This window comes from Lampetra fluviatilis, chromosome 22 (assembly GCF_964198595.1).
Source record: "Lampetra fluviatilis chromosome 22, kcLamFluv1.1, whole genome shotgun sequence".
NCBI classification, from domain to species: domain Eukaryota; kingdom Metazoa; phylum Chordata; class Hyperoartia; order Petromyzontiformes; family Petromyzontidae; genus Lampetra; species Lampetra fluviatilis.
The window spans coordinates 4,013,807-4,033,411 of NC_136296.1; the positions used below are offsets into that span (position 1 = coordinate 4,013,807).

Consider the following 19,605-nt stretch of genomic DNA (forward strand, 5'->3'; position numbering starts at 1 on the left):
CAAAGATTGATGGAGCTCGTTTTGACGGGGTTGCAGTGGGAGACATGTCTTATATATTTGGACGATATCATTGTCTTCAGCCGCACATTTGATGAACATTTGACGCGGCTGGAGACAGTGTTCACGAGGATGCGTTCTGCCAAATTGAAATTCAAACCAAAGAAATGTCACCTACTGCAACGGTCCGTCCGCTATTTGGGGCACATTGTGAGTGCTGAGGGAGTGTCCACAGATCCGGAAAAGACGGCGTGCGTCCGGGATTGGCCGACTCCGGCCACCGTGGGGGATGTTCGGCGTTTTTTGGGATTTGCCTCGTATTACCGAAGATTTGTGCCGGGTTTTGCGACGATTGCGAGGCCCTTGCATCTCCTTACGGGTAAAGGACGGAAGTTTGTTTGGGGACAGCCGGAGGAGGCGGCCTTTCGGAGTCTGCGTGATCTATTGGCCACGGCCCCAACATTGGATTATCCCGATTTCGATCACCCATTCATTCTTGATACGGACGCGAGTGACACAGGTATTGGGGCGGTGTTATCACAGTCTAAAGGGGGTGTAGAGCGTGTCGTGGCGTATGGTAGCCGAGTCTTGTCTCCTGCGGAAACCCGCTACTGTGTCACTCGCAGAGAACTATTGGCGGTTGTTTTTTTCCTACGGCAATTTCGACCATACCTCTACGGTCGTTCTTTTATTGTGCGTACGGATCATGCGGCCTTGCAATATGCCCTTAAAATTGACCAGCCATCCGGACAGTTGGCACGTTGGTTGGACACGCTACAGGAATTTTCCTTCCAAATTCAACATCGGAAGGGAGTGCGCCATGCGAACGCTGACGCACTTTCCAGATTACCGCGGCGCGCCCCTTGTAAATGTGAGTCGGGGACGCATAGGTGTTCGCCGATTCCAAACCCCCCTCAGCCGCTTACGTTGGCCGTCGAGAAGTCGGACACTCCGATGGAACCGTGACCGGCTGACGGGGTTTTGAATCTGCCGAGGTCTGTCTGGATCCGGGAACAGATGATGGATGAGTCATTGGTGTCCTTGCGGAAGCGGTCTGCTAGGGACAATGGGAGTCCGAGTACGGCTATGGGGCCGCAAACCGCTCTCCGAGATGGTCTGCTTATGTGGCGGGAGGGGTTCCAGGAACGTTGGCGCCTGGTGGTACCAACGTCCTTGCGATTCGAGTTGATTAGAACCCTCCATTGTGACACTCTCTTACATTTAGGGGTGCAGAAGACCTTGTTGACGTTGCAACGTCATTATTTTTGGCACGGCATGGCGACAGATGTCGTAGGGCACGTGCGCGCGTGCCCTGCGTGTGCACGACGTAAGCCGCCGAAACATCCTTACGTGCCGCCTCTCCAGTCCATTCAGGTGTCTCGAGTCAATGAATTGGTGGCACTGGACATATTGGGACCTTTTCCACCATCGGCGAGGGGTAATAAATATTTGCTGGTAGGGGTTGAGTACCTCTCCCGTTGGCCGATGGCCTGGCCGTTGCCCGATCAGTCGGCCGCGGCCATTACCGACGCCTTTTTGTTTGGGTATATTATGGATAAGGGGGCGCCTGAGAGACTCCTCACGGACCAGGGCAGGAATTTCTCTTCTAAATTATTGGCGGAAGTGTGCGCGGGCCTTGGGACTAAGAAAGTACGGACATCCCCATACCATCCGCAGACGGATGGTATGGTTGAACGGCTGAACAGGACACTGTCTGCCATGCTTTGCCATACCGTGAGTGAACAACAATCAGATTGGGATCTGCACATCCCCGGGGTGCTTTCGGCGTACAGGATGACGCCTCATGCGGCTACAGGATATTCGCCGTTTTACCTTATGTATGGTCGGGAAAACGTGCCGCCGGTGGATGTGCAATTGGGAACTGGGGTGAAGGGACCTCGTAAACCACTTCCTGAATACATCCAGGACACGGTTCGCCGAGTCACGGAGGCGCGGGAGAATGCCCGCGTGGCTACGGCCAAAGCCCAGGCCCGGAACGAGCGATATGCGCGACGGTCTGAGGGGGAGTGCCCTTGGAAGGTTGGGGACCTAGCTTGGCTTCATTGTCCACAGGTACGTCCGGGGACCTCGCCGAAATTGCACAAACCCTGGCATGGTCCCGTACGCCTCATTGCGGTTCCCAACCCACAGTCAGCACGCGTCCAGATTGGGTCTCGTCGCTGGGTTGTGCATACGTCGCGCTTGAAACCATATGTTGCTCCCTTACATGATGCGTCATCCCCCAATGTTGCCTTGCCGGGGTCTGTTGCTGCTGACTCTCCCCTGCCTGCGTCCATTGATCTTGCTAGAGCGCCTGTCGTACCTGTTCCAGACAGGCCGGCCGTGACATTGCGGGGGACTTGGGGCCCTGCTCGGAGGACGCCTGCCAGGTCTGCGGGACCTTCGAGCCCTGCAACCCTTCCGACCCAGCTGCGGGCACGGTCACAGGACAAGCCCAAGACTAACTCTTTAGGGACACGGGACGTCGGTGGACTTCCAGCTGCGACAGGGGGATTACCCCCTGTCATTCCTCGACTTTCATCGCGTTCCCGTTCTGCGAGTGGGCCGCCGACCGTCCGGGACGGGCCGGCGACCCGCACACGTTCCAAATCGCTTACGTTTCGTTGATTGTTGCTGTCTTGTTATTTTTTTTCTTACAGTTGTATTTATTGCATGCTTGTGTACGTTCGTTGATGTTAATTGCGTTGTTGTTGTTCTTGCTGTTACATTGTATGCTTAGTGTCCTTTAGGGGGGGAAGCTCGGTTCGCCGCATTACGATTTGCTATTGGTCAGCCGAGGTCGGCTGGGATTTTTCTACGGGGGAGGGTGGTGTAATGCGGGCGTAAGCGACCTTCCGGATGTGACGTCACGGGGGGTGGAGTCATGTGACGTGGGTGGAAGGTTCGGGGCCTTAAGCGGGTAAACCGGAAGGGGAAGGCAGTCGGGGTGTGAGCGGAAAAGAGTGAGGCCACGCGGGCGAGTGTGGAGAGGGGGGGGGCGCCGACGGCCATCGGGAGCCAACCCCGAAGATAAGAGGAAGCTGCGGAGTGGTGTGCAGCTGCAGAGGAGACAGCCAGAAGGGCTGCGTGTTAGAGGCAGCGGTGTGGCTGCCAGGAGGAGCTGCGGAGAGAGAGAGAGAGGGCTGCATGTTAGAGGCAGCGGTGTGGCTGCCAGGAGGAGCTGCGGAGAGAGAGAGAGACAGCAAGAGGCTGTCAGAGCTGCGGAGGGAGAGGAGTTGCAGCGAGTACAGCCAAGGGGGGCTGTGTGAGAGAAACAGCAGCGGAGCTGCTGTTGTGGATCGGGCCGACATTGGAGTCAGCACCGTGGAGAAGCTACAGAGTAAAGACAGCCGTGTGGGTGTACAGCACGAACCGAATAAAGGACACTGAGCCAGACATCGTGGTCCAGTCGTTTATTACATATGTGCTCGCTAACAGCACTTGCCCCAGCAGTCCATGAATGGCTATCGTGGCAGATCTGTTTGTGTGGAGCCGTGGCACACTCGTTAACAGACAATAGTTTAATTCCTGGACATGCTCCTTCGTGGCGTGTTACTTCTGCTCTGAGGCGGAGTGCCCGGCATGATATGTAAACATTATGACTGGGAAGACATGGGTGGCTGCGAATGGAGCTTGCCACTGCACACCCTCATATGCGATGCTGGCCTAGCATGTTCACCAACAGCACTTCTCCCGATGTGTCGTGAAGCCGAATGAGATATGGACATCTTTGTAATGTTGCGTGCCTTAAGTATGCAGAGCTAGAAACACTTGCGTTGACAGTCAATACAGCTGGAATAGGGGGAGGGGGTTTTGTCAATTCGAAGGCTGCCACGTTCCAATCTGATCGAAGGATAACTGTGTGACGTCACTTGGTCTGCAGTCCAGAGCCCGTCTGGCTCAGTGCTGCAAATCAAGCTGAGCATTGCCTCGTGCTGAGTGGAGCATGGGGACACCTTCATATGAAGGAAAAGCACGGAGCACATACGTGGGCGATTTAATTTGTAGAGATGTATAAATGATATTTCACGTTTGAAAAGTAGACCTGGATAAACGTCAACGAAACTATGCGCAGATAAATAATAACCAAAACGTACGTAGGCCTAGTTGAGTCTCAAGACTCGTTTTCGGGAGGTTCCTGCGCTGAGATGTTTGGCAATTTCCTCACTGTGCATTGCTCTCGTGAGAGGCAACCCTGCCAGCTGGAGTAACTCCAAGGATGGGGGCAGAAACATTCTCAACAATGCATTGATATCTAAAAATTCGATTTGATTGCAACAATGGATTGCGTGGAAAGTTTTTTTTTTAAGATGTGTTTTAAATGTAGTTAGGACACTTACTCTGTTTCCATGGTTATATTGTTCAACTCACATTAGGAGGGCTTTGATTTAAAATTCCAGTCATGACTTGAATCAGCCCTTCATGCCTCCAGGATCAATAACATTCATATTACTTTGGCAATTAGTCAAGAGTTGTAGTTAAACTGGACCCTGCCATGTGAATGTTTAATTTGCCTCACTGTCTCAGGGCCACTGTCAGACATTAGCACTCCTTCATAGTCAGTGCAGCATGAATACATTGTAACGTCAATTCGACTTGTCATTTCCCTCCGCTGTTATTGCCAAAGTGGGCAGTTAAACTCTGCTATATTGTTCACAAGCACAAGTCATAGTGGGCTAGTCTCATAGCCAAAATGACACATTTTATAACTTGCAGACCCAATAAATAACATGCAGAGACAATCATTAAGAACATACACTTGCATTTCAGTTTAAGAAACAGAACTCCTCCTGCGGGCTCTCATCTGGTTTAACAAGGAGCAGTAAACTGCGATTGATCTAGTGGCAGAACAAATGTCCTTATTGATAATCTTATTACCCCCACCAACGATATATTTGTACTGTGGAGAGCTCGGTGTTCAATGCCATCCCTGTGCGCTTCATCCCCAGACTCACTGGTGACTCACACATTCTCTAATCCTTCCTGCACTGCACAGACATTTCCAGGCATTGACTTCTATTTTGCCTGCTGCCACTTTGTTTCCCACAGGTACACGTGCACAGTTTTGCTACTGAACAAAACTGGGATGCTCTAGAGATATATGATGGCCCAGATGCCAATTCTCCACGTCTCGGGAGCTTCTCCGGTAAGAGCAACACATTTTTGCTACGCTCTCAGGGTTTTTTATTAACCTAAAGGAACTCGCAATACAATATATAAAAACAAAAGTTGACGACTCATTAGTTTAATCAGTTGTTCATACCAAAGTTGTGCATCGCAGGCTGATGAGATTTAGGATAGCGCTTTGACTTCCGTGCTCACTGCCAATACTGCCCACTCGTGACGTCACACCCACACCAGAGTCAGTTTACCACAAATATCGCAATGCAATATAATGTTGGTCGCAAAAGAGCCTTCGTGTTAGACACCCAAAATCGCAGCCACGGCACGATATGCAGTGCATTGTGGGAGTGCGTGCACGTGGGTCTGTGGAGTGAAAGCCGTGATTGTAACACGCTGCTGTAGCCAGGATCTGCGATTTGACACTTGAATTTTCGAATTGCAGAATCAGGTTTCACCTGCCACATTGCTGTACACCCTTTATTTGTTTGATAATTCCATAAATTGGCACGTAATTTGGTATTTTTGGTTAAATCATATAACGCGCATTCCTTTGTGATGTGAACTCTCAAATCAGCGTAGGGTGAAGCCCTCCATTCCACGTTCCAGGTCAGCCATTGTGCTACTGGACACCTAAACTAAATATTAAATTGTTCGGCAATTGAATTGCAGATGTTTAAGACAGACAGAAGCAAGTGTATTTATCTCTATGGATTGTGTTCATGATTGTTCGGTGGCAATGTTTTCTTTGGCTGGGTTTTAGTAAATTAAGTCTGTTGTTGATTCCTCGTGTTACAGTCCTGCGCAAGAGTTCACGCAGCTTTATGTAGTTAGTACGATGAGATTATCTCTTTATGGGAAGTAAATGGTGGTAATCGTACAATTAAAATCCCCCTTGCCATAGGAACGTGTGATTTCTAACACTGGCTCAGGGTCACCAAGAGAGTCACTCCATTGCTCCGCTGAGTATTGAAACGCCTTCATTTTGGCTGCTGTTGCCCCACATTGGTGTTTATTATCAATTAGGTTGTATTCCCAATAAAGTATTGGAAAGGGAACCCTCTGAATGTGAAATTTCTGCCATGGGATTAGTACACGTCGAAAAATATGCTGTTAATATTACAGCATCACGCAATTTATATGTGGAAAGCATACATTTTGAAAGTGAAACGCATCTTTTAAAGTTTTTATGCATGCATTTTTTTATTTTGAGTGGTGTTTTATGGGTAAGAATACTGTATTTTGTTATTCCCATCGATTTATTGTGTTGTTTGGTATGATAGGCAACATCAGTAACAATTGATTAACCTGTCCTGGATCTCCCATAGGTCAACTCAGTGTAAAAATGAAAACGTTTCTTTTGCAATGTGCTCCACATAAACAAGTGGCAAGGCAGCCTGGTGCGCATTCTAATTCTGCTGTCACTGCCCAGTTGTGTATTGTACCAGCCCTAATGGGTTCTCATTAAGAGCACTTTCCCCAACAGTCCTAGGCTCTATAGTGGGTCTTTGGGACGAAACAAAGATCCCCCGTGTAGCCTTAACAGACTACGGGGGCAAGTGCTGTTAGCGAGCACCTAGAAAGGCTGGCACGGCACACGAGGTGGTGGGTGGCCAACACCACGCCTAGCTGCCTTTGTCTCCCTAGTGGTGATGTTTACACATCGCACCAGGTACTCATTTGAGGCTGAGTCGACCTAGGGGAGACCCAGGACCAGTTCAGATAATCGTCACTGGTGTTCGTGGCCGTGACTGGGAATTGAACTCGGGTCGCCGGGTTCGTAGCGTAGCGTAGCGCTAACCGCTACACTACTGCTCCCCAAAGATCCACTATTCAGTCAGAGGCCAAATAGTGAATCTTTGGGAACACTTACGCGTACACACACACAGCCATGCATACCTATTTATGCAACACATATGTCACACATATCTTCACACGCAGGACATGCACTAGGCCTTCATAGAAACGCACACATACACATCCAGCCATACTCACATTTCTAAACTATACTTATACTCAAAATATTGCGATGTTGCCATGGGATAAATGGTCAACAAACTGGACTTGCAATCCAGAGATCACGGTTGGATCTACCAGCACAGCAGGAACAAACCAAGGTGACAATGTATTAAATCCCCCCATCTCTGTCCTCCCGCAGCAGTATAAATAGGCGCACCACAGTTTGTCGACGGGCAGGTCTCGTGTGTGGTGGGGTAAAGCGTGGGTATCCCCCACCACTTCCTAGATGTCTTGCCAGCATTGAAGAGTAGGCCAAATACTCTGCTGAGGGGCTGCCTTGACCTTCCCTCTAAAGCAGCGGTCTTCATTGCAAGGCCGGCGGGCCACTGGCAGCCCCTGGTGGCCTTTAGTGCGGCCCCTGACGTGCAGCCCCCGACAATACGCAGCACGTGAAAACACCCCCATCATCATCGTGCTGCTGTCAAACCCCAATGTTTTCAAATGTGTGGCGGCCCTCACACTGATGATGTCTTATCGGCGAAAGTCCCACACCCCCCGCTCCGTAATAATTAGTGAAGAACACTGCTCTAGTGGATGCCCTTCCACCAGCAGTTGGTTAAGCACGCCATTGCAGGGCTGCACCTTGACCTCACGTTCATATTTATACGCATTCTGAAGTCGGAAAAGCACTCTCTGCCCACAAGTCGCTATGGCCCAGTAGATCTGCCACGGGGATCTGGGTTGGGCCCTTCAGTCCCACGTGCAAGGTGGGCCGCCTGTCTGCTTCAGAGGGACCATGGGCACAGCACAAAGCACAAAAGCCCCCCCCCCCCCCCGCTCTGTAGCATTGGAGACCACTGCAGAAAAGTGTTCGGCAAGTGCTGTTGGGAAGTAAGCACCTGCGAGCCCTTAAGCAACGCACAAAGGAACGATGTCGCCAGCGCCACGCCCTGACCGATTTTGTCACCTCCAGTGCCGTTTTTCACATTGAGCTCCAAGTTTACTGATGTAAGGCTGAGTCAACCTAGGGGAAGCCCAGATCAGGTTTTGAGATGCCATTTCCTACGCACGCACGCACACACATACACACACGCGCACACAAATTGCTTCTTTTGTTAGAATTACATGAAACTGGAACAGGGAGAGGGGGGAACATGACATGAATTTTAAACATGTGATTTTTTGTTGTATATAGCCGAACGTGGCTTTTCTTTGTGTCTAGCGTTCAGACACTGCAGATTCAAACCTCCGATAATCATTACCATAACTGCTTCTTGCCCAGGGTATGTATCCTAAGTGCATAGGCTCTGTTCATCGTTTAAGCATACCACTCCGATTAGAGCTGTTTGCAACGATGCAGAGCGTAATGGTTAGCATCTGAATGCACTTGCTGATATCTATTCTGTAATGTGCCCTAAAGATTAGAATGGATGCTGGGCCGAGTTGGACTGAACCATGATGCCAGTTCTTGCGGACACTGAAGACGCAAAACAATTGCTATTTTAAAATGTGTGCGGAAATACGTTTTAGTGTGCGTGATAGATCCTCTTTAACATGCTCACGTGAATTTTTTATTTAAAGCTTTGGTGACTGCAGGGATTCATATTCTTGGTTCTTTCGGTAAAGTCACGTAGAAGGGAAACAATAAAAATAATAAAAATCATCACCTGATGATGATTGCTTGTGTTTCAATGGAAACGTCGTGAGAATTTTTTGTTGTTTCCCTTCTACATGACTTTACCAAAAGAACCAAGAATATGTTCACGTTTGGACAGTGGTGCAGTTGTTGGCACCCTGTGCTACAAACCTTATTACCTGAGTTCCATCCCCAGCCATGGGGAACATCTATGCTGCATATATCTGAGCTAGTCCTTAGGCTTCCGCGAGTTAAACTCAGCCTAAATTGAGTAGCTGGTGCGGTGTGTAAATATTCGCACTTGGAAGATATAGTTGGGCATGAATGGTGCTGGCCACTTCACTCCCTCGGGTGCTATGCTGTCCCAAGTTGCCCCAATAGTCTACACAGGCTTTATTGTGGACCATTGTTTTAGTACATGTTTGTGTGAGGAGCGCTGCGGTGGCGAGATGTTAACTCCCTCGCCTGGTATGGAGGAGGTCGTGGGTGCGATCCCGAATCTGACGCCTGTACATTTGGAGATTGTATGTCTTTTTCCCCGTGGCCACGTGTATTTTACTCCGGGTCCTCCGGTTTTTCCCTCCACGTTTACAAACATGAGTATTATTTGACTACAATAAATGTTCACGTGATTAGCCACTTCGTTGAGCTATCATTTGTGGCCAGGTCGCTTCTGAAAAATAGCTATGTCAGGCACACCATTTATACGACTATCAAGTCTCTGAGAGCTGAGAGTTAATTTTGCTTTGGCAGCATCTCCCCTGGGCCTGCTGTAGTTATCCATCTGTGGAAATGTACTATCGTGACATTTACACTCTCTCCTCTGAATAATAATCGTAATAATATAAATGTTAACAACTTGTGACGCGCCACATAGTTTTCGTCCACTCGTAACGAGAGCGAACGACTCAAATGCGTAATTAGCCACAGGGAAGCGGGGAAGGCAGCAAGCAAGGTGGTAATCAGGCTCCAAATCCTTCCCCGCTCCCCTTCCCCAAGCTCTGTGGTCCTCTACATGTGAAGGTGTTATCAGACAATGAAATTAGTGTTTACGTGTGGGAGGAAAGCGGAGCACCTAGCAAAAATAGACATGTGCGAGGGGGCAACACTCTATCCCATCTAGACAGAACACTTTATACTTGTGGAAGGGTTTCCGCTAGACTGCGGTAGTTCTTAACCTGGCGTGCATGCATCCTCTAGGGGTGCGAGACATGGCCAGATTTTTTTCGAAGGTAAATCATCGAAACGCAAATGAAGCACAACTACTTTGTTTAATCAAACCCTCTATGTATTAACATTTAAACAACAAATTACGATTGAGAACCAAACGGGTGCAGTTCTGCAGTGAAAGTTAAGAACCACTGCGCTAGAGGAAGCTATACAGATCTCCTGGATAGGGAACTTGGCCAACCCACTCAACGCTGGGCAGACGTCTTCGAAGAGGTGGGAGTTACCAAAACTCTACCCCTCTACACGCAAACTGCCGTTTCGCTAATTGCGGTGTACCCCCTTGATACAAATGGATGGAAACGAGATGTGAATGTGGGGGTCTCCGGATTGCAAGTCCAATGTACGAACCATTATACCACGGGGCAGCATTCCACTCGTATTTCGTCCATGTTGAAAGATGAAATGCCTTCTCACTGTAATTTAATAACACGTGATTTTTTTTTACACCCACAGGTACATCCATCCCAGCCCTAATTAACAGCACGTCGAACCAGCTGTTCTTACATTTCCATTCCGACATCAGTGTCTCGGCAGCCGGCTTCCACTTGGAGTACACAGGTTTAAAAAATATCACATTTGTCACGCGTACCTCTTAACATAACGCAAGCATTGACACTCTTGAAAAATAACTATTCGCGACAGAGGTTTTCACAGCTGTTTACAAACACGACTGTTGTGCATTTGATTTGTATGGATATTTTCGTCACGTGATTTCACGAGCCACTTTTCAATGTACATGGGTCCCTCGGGTAACACGCGGCACGCGTTCCTGAAAAACGGAGCGTAAGTCAAATTGCGCTTTATGATGTCTAATTTCCTATAGACATACATGTTATGCAGCGGGATGCGTTCCCGAAGAATAGTAATTTTAGCCATGGATTTACGAAATACGTATACATGCAATACTTAGTAATGATAATATTATGAACATGCCCAGCCCGTGACGCTGGGCACTGCCATGATGCGGCAGTGACACCACGAGAAATACTTTTTTTTACTTTGTATTTCTATCGTTGAAAATAGATTTTAAATTTGGAAACATTTAGTTTTACAATTAATTTTAGTATGATTCATTTTCTTTTGCGCGTAACTGTGAAGCGCACAGCGTAAGTGTAAAGTACGTCCCTAAAAGATTAATCACATAACTGCGAATTCGTGCTGGGGGGGGGGCGGACACACATTACGCAAGGGAAGCCTGCCCAGTACGTTTACCTACCAGCCATTTTCGAGCGACAATTCGCGGTCAGCAGAAGGGCAGTGCAGCAAAATCCACCGTTGTACCGCCCTGCGATTCTACGCTCCCACGTCTATGTTCCGCGCCGCCTTCACCAACCCACCCGCACTGACGCAACGAGGCTAAGTGCGGTCGAACAACCCCCATGACCTGCATGGCGTGGAGGAGTCCCTCGTCCGCACGGGTGGCGCTGTGATCAGAGCGGTTACCTCACGAGCCTTGGACTCGGCCCCGCACTCCCCTGGACTCAAGTGAACAGTTCAGAATCAGAATCTTTATTTGTACTGGAGGAATCCGATGAGCTACAAAGCTATTTTCCTTGCAGATGTCCAGTAGTTTCTTCACAGATGTCAAGTAGTCACTCTGCTGTGAAGAGGTTACTGTCTCCTGCCATTAGAATGTGGAATTTATACCACTACCTCTTAGCTCCCAAATGGAAATGAGTAGCATCCCATTGCTCCGCTTGAGCAAGGAGACAAGGTGACTTGACTTTGAATAGACTTTGAGCAACAACATTTTACAGAGCGCTATATATGTATTTTGTGCACATGCAGAGGGAGAAAAAATAAGCGGCTCTCTTTCCTTATCTTGTGAAATCCCAGTGATGTTCATGGCCTTCCATTGTACAACCGTGAAGCAGCATTAAGAATGTTTTTCTCTTTCCCCGGACTGAAATCTAGACAGATTATAGGGGCATGTCCTGTGACGGATTGCACCTTAATCCCTGTCAACCTGGGAGATCCACATTTGTGATTGAGGTTTTGTCTCCTCTCGCCAGATTTTATGATGATGTCACAAGCATTTGGGCTGCAATAGATGTAGGACAGTATCCCGCAGCTTTGTGTAAAACACCCTCACAGTACGGTTTCAACCTAGTTATTACGATAGTGAATTAGGTGGTGCGGTGCATTGTATCTTTGAAGCAGTACAATGCTCTGCTAATTTGTGTGTTCGTTATCAAGTGGTGAAACATTCATTAATTGGCTACCTAGAATTGCAGTTGCATGAGTCCTGCGTTAGAAGCTGTAATGCATTACGTTTGCTTTGTTCTGGCTACAAGGAACACCTGCCAATATTGAAATAATGTATGTATGTTCAGTGAATTGTATTAATTGGCTTTCAAAAATAGCATATTTTGCAGGTGAAAAGGCAGTCACCTAATTTAAGAATTAAACTGTAGGGTAATGTATTAATGCAAACTTTAGCTTAATATCCATACGATAATCGGTGGGTGTGTTTGGTGAACTCTTCTAAGCTCCATTGTGTCACACTTTCAGTGGGTTTTTGTGGGAATAGTTGCATTTGTTTTGGCTTAAGTTGTGCGACATTGGTAATTATTTTTTTTATCAAGACTGTCATAATTCTGTCATCTCAGTCACAGTACCGTGCACATGCTGACATGCGCTCGTGAAATGGGAGATCATACAATTTGTGAACATTTGCGTCATGAGTAGATAATATGACGCCTGTGTCCTGCTGACGATTCTAACAATGTAAATAGGAAAAGTGAGCACTACTTCATGAGAAGGCAGACAGTAGTTGTCCTCCAGAGAGACCGGCTCCCACGATAGGAATGTGGACATTTCCACCTCTGTCCCAGTCACCAACAGAGGGGATCATTGGCCAGTGCTCAATAGTGGAGGGGGAGACACACTTTCACTTTTGAGTTCCAACTCTGGGAACGGTGCATGCGCTTCCAAACCCCCCTGTTGCCACGGGAAAGGACGTGAAGACATCCCGCAAGAGACGGACGGACGTGCGGTGGTTGCGCGAGGCTGACATAATATCCTCCAGGCCATCTCCTATCTGGCGTGGGTCAGCGCCTTGTTTGTATTCTGCAGGGGGAGGGGGTCAACATTTTAAACACTGCCGTTTTCCCGAGAGCACTTGCAAGGTGCACCGTGTTGTGCCTTCAAGTGTCCGCTTCATGGACCGCTTCAATATTGGTGTGGCTTGAGTGCATTTGCACGGGACGTTGGCTATCTCTCTCCGCGAAAAACAGCGCACCGTCTGCACGCCTGGGCTCATTGCCTTGTGGCTTGGTGACTTACTGAAGCGTAACGTTGCCGGTGGATTGGGATCTATGGATAAAATGCGCCTTACAAGTGTACATTATCATTCGAAGGCCAGTCAATATTTGTGTTCTTAAAAAAAAAACATTGACAATTCGATTTTTTTGCATATGCAGAATACCTGGGGTTTGTTTTAGATTTTTAGATGTATATTTTGTATTTGTTTTTCACCAACTATTTCCCAGTTTAGCCAGGTGACATTTTGACCAGAACGCTTGATCCACCATCAGAATATTGTCATTTCAAATAAAGGTTTGGATCAACTCTGCCCATTTATTTATCACCGGTTAATGGCCTCGTCTACCGTATCCTGGGAAGTGTATAGCTGTTGTCCACGTGGCCTCTGCCATGGGAATGCATCATTCCCACTGCACACTCAGAGCTCTTCGTGGAAACGAGCAATGCCCCACACTTGTTTGCGCAAGGTGATACTTTTATTTGATTTCACTTAGGATATTTTTCATAGATGTTGGCATTCATTTACATGCTAATTTGACTGTGAATTCCTTAGGAGATTAAATTTGCATTCACAGCATCCCTCTTGAGTCCACTTGAGTTAATTAATAATTCTTAACCTTGGGTACATTATCTGCTGTCTTATAAAAAAAGAGTCAACTTTGATATGTGTTGCTTACTTTAGAGGTTAATCCATATACAATAGCCTTGTTGTGAGAAATTCCATTTGTAAAAATATATATATTCTTCAATTACGTAAAGCGATTTCGTTGCTGTCTGTGTTGTATGTGATAGAGCCAATGCGTTAAATATTCCTGACACAGTCCTACATGCATTTCCACAAACACATTTGCCAGCCCAGCAAATGTAGCTCCTAATATGTGCCTGTATGTATTCAGCACCGCACTCTGCAGCCGCAGTAATAATGCATTATTATTAACGTTACTGAATCTAACCCAGGTGGTACAGTGGATACAGCACTCAACTCTCAATCAGATTGCATTAATCTAGATTAGAAATGTTCGTGACTGCAGGGATCCATATTATTTGGTTATTTCGGTAAAGTCACGTAGGTATATTATAAAATAAATTAAATCACAATTTATTTTATTTAAATTAAATCACAATTTATTTTATTTTATACCTACGTGACTTTACCGAAAAAACCAAAGAGTACAGATTGCATGAGTTAAAATCCGGAACTGGGGGTGAACTTAGCCCATGATATTTCTGTGATAGATAAAGTGAGTACCATTCTATATAATAATATTGTTTGATGCTTACATTGCAATCAGCAAGTCGTGGCTCTGAATTCAGGTCAGATATCGCCTGGGCCCATCATCTTTCATGGTGAATAAAATTGTACCACTTTTTCAAACGTTAACAGTGGTTGTCTAAAAGGAGTTAACTGGCCCAGAACATAGACATGTGCAACTTAATGCTTACTCAGAACTGCACATTGATATGTAATACAAAATTCCAATTGTTTACCGAGGAAAACCTTGTAGAGTCAAGAGGGTTTGCTTTGGGATGTTTGGCCAATCCAATTTAGAGGTGTTTGACATGGAAGAATTAGGGCATTGTGCGTGTGAGCAGCTGACACGCAGCACTGACACCTCCTGTCCACCTTGCAGCCAGCCCCCATGCTTACCTCAACAGCCCTGATAGTCACTCATCGAAGCATTAAACCAGGCTCAAAAGTCCTGCTTAGATTTTGAGTCAGTCAGACAAGTCAGTCAGACCTCGAACTAATAACTCTTAGATATTTCACCCACACCTCATGCCAGAATGTGGGTTCGGTCATTGATAATGTAGACATTGCCACCTCGCGTACGGATGGGTAACGCGTTTACATTCACTGTCAGCCCAGCAACGGAGTAGACCATTATCATATTTTTCCCATCACCAAACTGGGTTGAGTTCACTTAAGTTCCCATAGAATTATCACGGATTACCAGCCTCCTATTCGATGCGGGCTACTTTTTTTTTGAAGCTGACTCTGGCAGCCCTAATCAAGTCGCTCCATGTGCTCTTAATGAAATATTCCTTCTTCAAGGTGGCTCGTTAAAGATAGCGCACGCGCCAATGGAACACAGTGGATTCATTGTGGGGCGATAGCGAAAGGCAAAATAGGCATGGGTGGAAAATGGGCAATAATGTATTATGGTGGGTAGATTCATTGGTTATTTAGGGGCATTTAACCTTTCTGTAATGCTGAATATTTTTTCACGGAGAAATTGTTGCAATTTGCAACTAAATCTGACAGCGTGTTTCGTAAATTTAGATATATGATTGAGATACTAATTCGCTCACCGTCCTTCGAGACAGCACGAAATGACTATGGGATGAATGCAATTGCAATGTGCATACGTATGAACGAAATTAGCTGTCTGTTGGAACAAAAGTATCGCATTTTTTGTCTGGGGATCTCTGCACATGTACTTAAATGCTCGTTGAAACACAGATTACATTAGGGAAAGAATGTTTCATATTTATTCACGTAAAAAAACGCTGGAGTTGTGCTTTTCCACGTGTGTTTTCCCCATGTATGTGTGTTGAAAATTTCGTGCAAAAAATCTAGTATGCACCCATGGAAAAAAAATGTACACCTTCATTGTGTTGCGATGTTATTTTAACCAGAAATTACAGTCGATATGTATTCGAAATTAATCTGGCTTGGAAATGCTGCTGCTGCTGCAGAGCACTCTACCAACAATCAGGAGCTTTTCAGTTCAAATCCCAGTCGGAGGTCTACTCAGCCCATCGCTGTGTAGGGCTAATACAATTCGTACTCCTTTAAAGGAAACCAACAACGGTTGTGCAATTGAACGCAAAGTATCTTTTGTACGGATGTGGTCTTGTAAGGAATGAGCAGCTACTCAATGCACCTTTGAGGTTGACAGGCACTGATTTGTGTGATTCATTTACTCACTCAATCCTCAAAGTTATTTCTTCAGAAACTACTTGCACTGGGATGTTTGGCGGTTATTACTGGCTGATGCGTTATAACTGGACTTGGGATATTGCATTCTAATTGAGGTTAAACTTAGATTTGTTTTCCGCCACAAATGTTCAATGGTTCCAATTTGTCTTTTCACCTGCAGCAACAACCTTTCTCCAGCTTAGTTTCTGCAAAGAATTCACTTGCATATGAGCACCGATTCAAAATGTACGTAACATTTTAGTGCTAACACATTTGTTGTGTTTGGTGTTTCCCTCAGCCGTCGGTCTGGCTTCGTGCCCCGAGCCGGAAATTCCTTCAAACGGAATCCGTTTGGGTGAGAGATATCTCGTGAACGATGTCGTGACATTTCAGTGTGAACTGGGATACACGTTACAGGTAATAAATCCAGACATTTTATCACAAAAAAGAAACGAATCAAGTGCATTGCCCTGTAAAATCGTATTTCGTTCGTATTAAATGATCAGGTGTTTTTGTTGTACATAGGTAAACGTGCTAATTGGACGTGCGGTGGAAGAGCAAACAAAATAAACCAAAGTTTTTTTTCTTGCCACTGTGTCTTTAATTAATCAGTTTACTCTTGGGAGGTCGAATGATATAATCTTTTATTACAGTATTTTTTTCTTCAAATTATCCATTTAATGCAATCATAAATCATCCAGGTCAGATACATCTGGTTAGGTAACACAGGGGTTCGGGTCTTCAACTCACTATCAGATGGCATGAGTTAAAATCGTGGTCATGGGTTGACTCAGGCCATCTCTCTGGTGAATCAAAAAACAAGCAGCACTATGTGGGAAGTCGAAAGTGATTGACTCATAGAGAGACTGGTCTCCATCATTGGCTTGGAGATGTATATGTAGATTAGAAAACAATATACACTCCAATCAACCTGGAAAGAATTGGACTCTGATTCATAATGAAAATCATCTGCATTCCAATAGTAAGTTTTTTAAAATAGAAACATTCAACACTGCAATGTATCCCCAACGTTTAATGTAAGCACTTGCAATCAGATACACTCTCACCTTAAGTGTAGCTTTAATACCCGGAGTTATGAAGTGCCAATATTGAGAACGAATGCAGTGCGAATGAGCAAGCGTTGCTGCTGCGCTTTGTTTTTTTCAGGGTCATTCGCATATCGCGTGTATGCCTGGCCCAGTAAGGAGATGGAACTACCCTCCTCCACTCTGCATAGGTACGTTTACACCTCTGTGTTTGTGCTATTATTGTATTCATTTCTCTGCATCCACGCAAGTCTTGCAGTATTGTAGTTCTTGTCTCGCAAGCGGAAGGTCCGTGAGTCGAATTGCTATGGAGGTGCAATCGAGTACTGTGCAATGTTCCAAGTGACCTCGGTTTGTTTCCAGCTTGAGCTTAATTCCAGTATCAGTTTCGAATCTGGCTTTGGCCTGGACCTTAGTCCTAGCCTAAAATGAGTACCTGGTATCACACTAGGAAGGTAGGAAGAAAGGTGTCTGAGCGTGAGTGGCGCTCACCATATCACCCCTTGTTTTATCCATGCCATTCGTAATGGGAGCTCGCTAACGTCACTCGCCACAGCTGTCTGCGAGTGTGAATGGATCAAAACACATTCCTGCTGCGGAGGAGGGAGCTGGTAGGAACGTTGGGTTGCTCGGTCAATGGCCTGCAGGGTCAACAGCGGCGTGGTGTATTCCGCAAATATGCCCGACTGTGAGGGCGGGCACAAGCCGGCGTGAGTAGGTTAAGCGTTGAGTTTTATAAGGGCACCACGGGGTGACCAGCCCCTCCCCAGCCCCACCCCTCCCACCCCCCACCCAGCCCCACCCTCCCCACCCTCCCCGACCCAGTCTCCCGACCCAGCCCCTCCCCACCCTCCCCACCCAGCCCCTCCCCACCCTCCCCTCCCCACCCAGCTCCTCCCCACCCTCCCCACCCAACCCCTCCCCACCCTCTCCTCTCCACAAAAGCCCCACCCCTCCCATTTTTGGATGCACGACGGACGGACGGACACAATAATCCCCTGTGTAACCAGGAGGTTGCTACCAGTATTATGGATATGTCGAAGTGTGTGCTTGGGTACCCTCGCTTAGCCCAATTTGTGAGTAGCTGGATTATAGACAAAGTGACAGCTGGGAGTAAGGATTAGTTGTGTATCGGACAAATTCAGACTCGAGTCCCCGGGGACACTGGCACATCGTATGGTGTATCTTCCCATTATGGTACATCATTGGATGCTGCATGTTGACATGGGCGCATGGGGCCAGCAAAAAACCTCCCCAAAGTAAACAATTTTTGGTGGTTCATTTATTTTTGTGCTGGAATAAAAAATTGTTTTGGTTCACCGGACCAATTTTTTACTTGTATAACCTGCTCAGAAATGTTGCAAAATTTCATAATTGGAAAAGTACTGTATTTACATACTTTACAAAGTAACTATTTTATTAATAATTGCACGAGCGAGCTTTACATGTGTACTAATTAATTTGACAACTGGTTTGCATAATCTGGAACCTTTGGAATATTTTATATTTGAAATCGGTATATGAAACAAGTGTTTTTGAATGTGGGTGCCACATTAAATAGGGTGCCCACAGAGCACATTATGTGAGACAAAATCCCGGCAGCCAGGCATGATTTCATCATTGGCAATTGATGAAATAAGTACAACTTTAAATAATAAATGTTTAGTTTCATATGATGCCGTTCATGCAAAGTGCATCTCCCCAATCGGCGAGGAACAACAGATACGTGGGAGCTGCCACCTAACAATTCTCCAGGCTCCTGTGGTCCTCTTCATATTAAGATGTTTTTAATACATTAAGGAATGTTAATACACGTGGGTGGAAATCCATAGCACCCTGTGAAATCCCACACGTGCGACGGTGAAACACTCTATCCCAATACAGTTTGTTCAACAGTTTTGCTACCTTTTGGAGAAACTGGCTTCGAATTTATGAATGCAGAATTCCCACCACTTGTTCAGGGATGCTCTTGGAGATGAGTGCAACAACTCCATGCTCAATCGAGCATGGAGACACTTGGGCTTTTTTGCCTTTTACTTTTATCTAACCTATATATTGAACGTGTAAATAACAACAAAAAATATCAACAGAAAATCCAAGCGTTTCAATGGTTATCCCCTGTTGGTGGTTCTGAGCTGGGGGTGAAAATTCACATTTCTGTGGTGGTGACCAAATTATAAATCTCCTCCTGCCCCCCTCGCCAATGCAAAAAAAATGGTTCAGTCCACAATCAGTGCTTACAATTGTTCATCTGACAACCAGGTCTTATGAAGCCATGTAAGTGTTGGCAATTAAATGTGGATCAGCCGGTTATTTTGTAAAGGCAGTCTTGTGGTGCGAAAATACCGTATTCTTACGCAGGTGGCTGTGTAGCTCAGGTCAAGAGCGCTGAACCGGCACCGTTGATATTTCGTGATTGAATCTGTGTTTTT

The 19,605-nt window shown here is 46.3% G+C and overlaps 1 protein-coding gene across 4 annotated transcripts in view; it reads left to right on the forward strand.

The window, feature by feature from the left end:
• Positions 1 to 19,605, forward strand: part of LOC144938460 (CUB and sushi domain-containing protein 3-like) — a 683,443-nt gene that overhangs the window by 508,184 nt on the left and 155,654 nt on the right. For all 4 annotated transcript variants that reach the window (XM_078866283.1, XM_078866284.1, XM_078866285.1 and 1 more), the window contains 4 exons: positions 5,047 to 5,143; positions 10,397 to 10,501; positions 16,426 to 16,544; positions 17,295 to 17,364. In XM_078866283.1, coding sequence (XP_078722409.1) covers positions 5,047 to 5,143; positions 10,397 to 10,501; positions 16,426 to 16,544; positions 17,295 to 17,364 — 391 coding nt within the window. The remainder of the gene's footprint in view (positions 1 to 5,046; positions 5,144 to 10,396; positions 10,502 to 16,425; positions 16,545 to 17,294; positions 17,365 to 19,605) is intronic.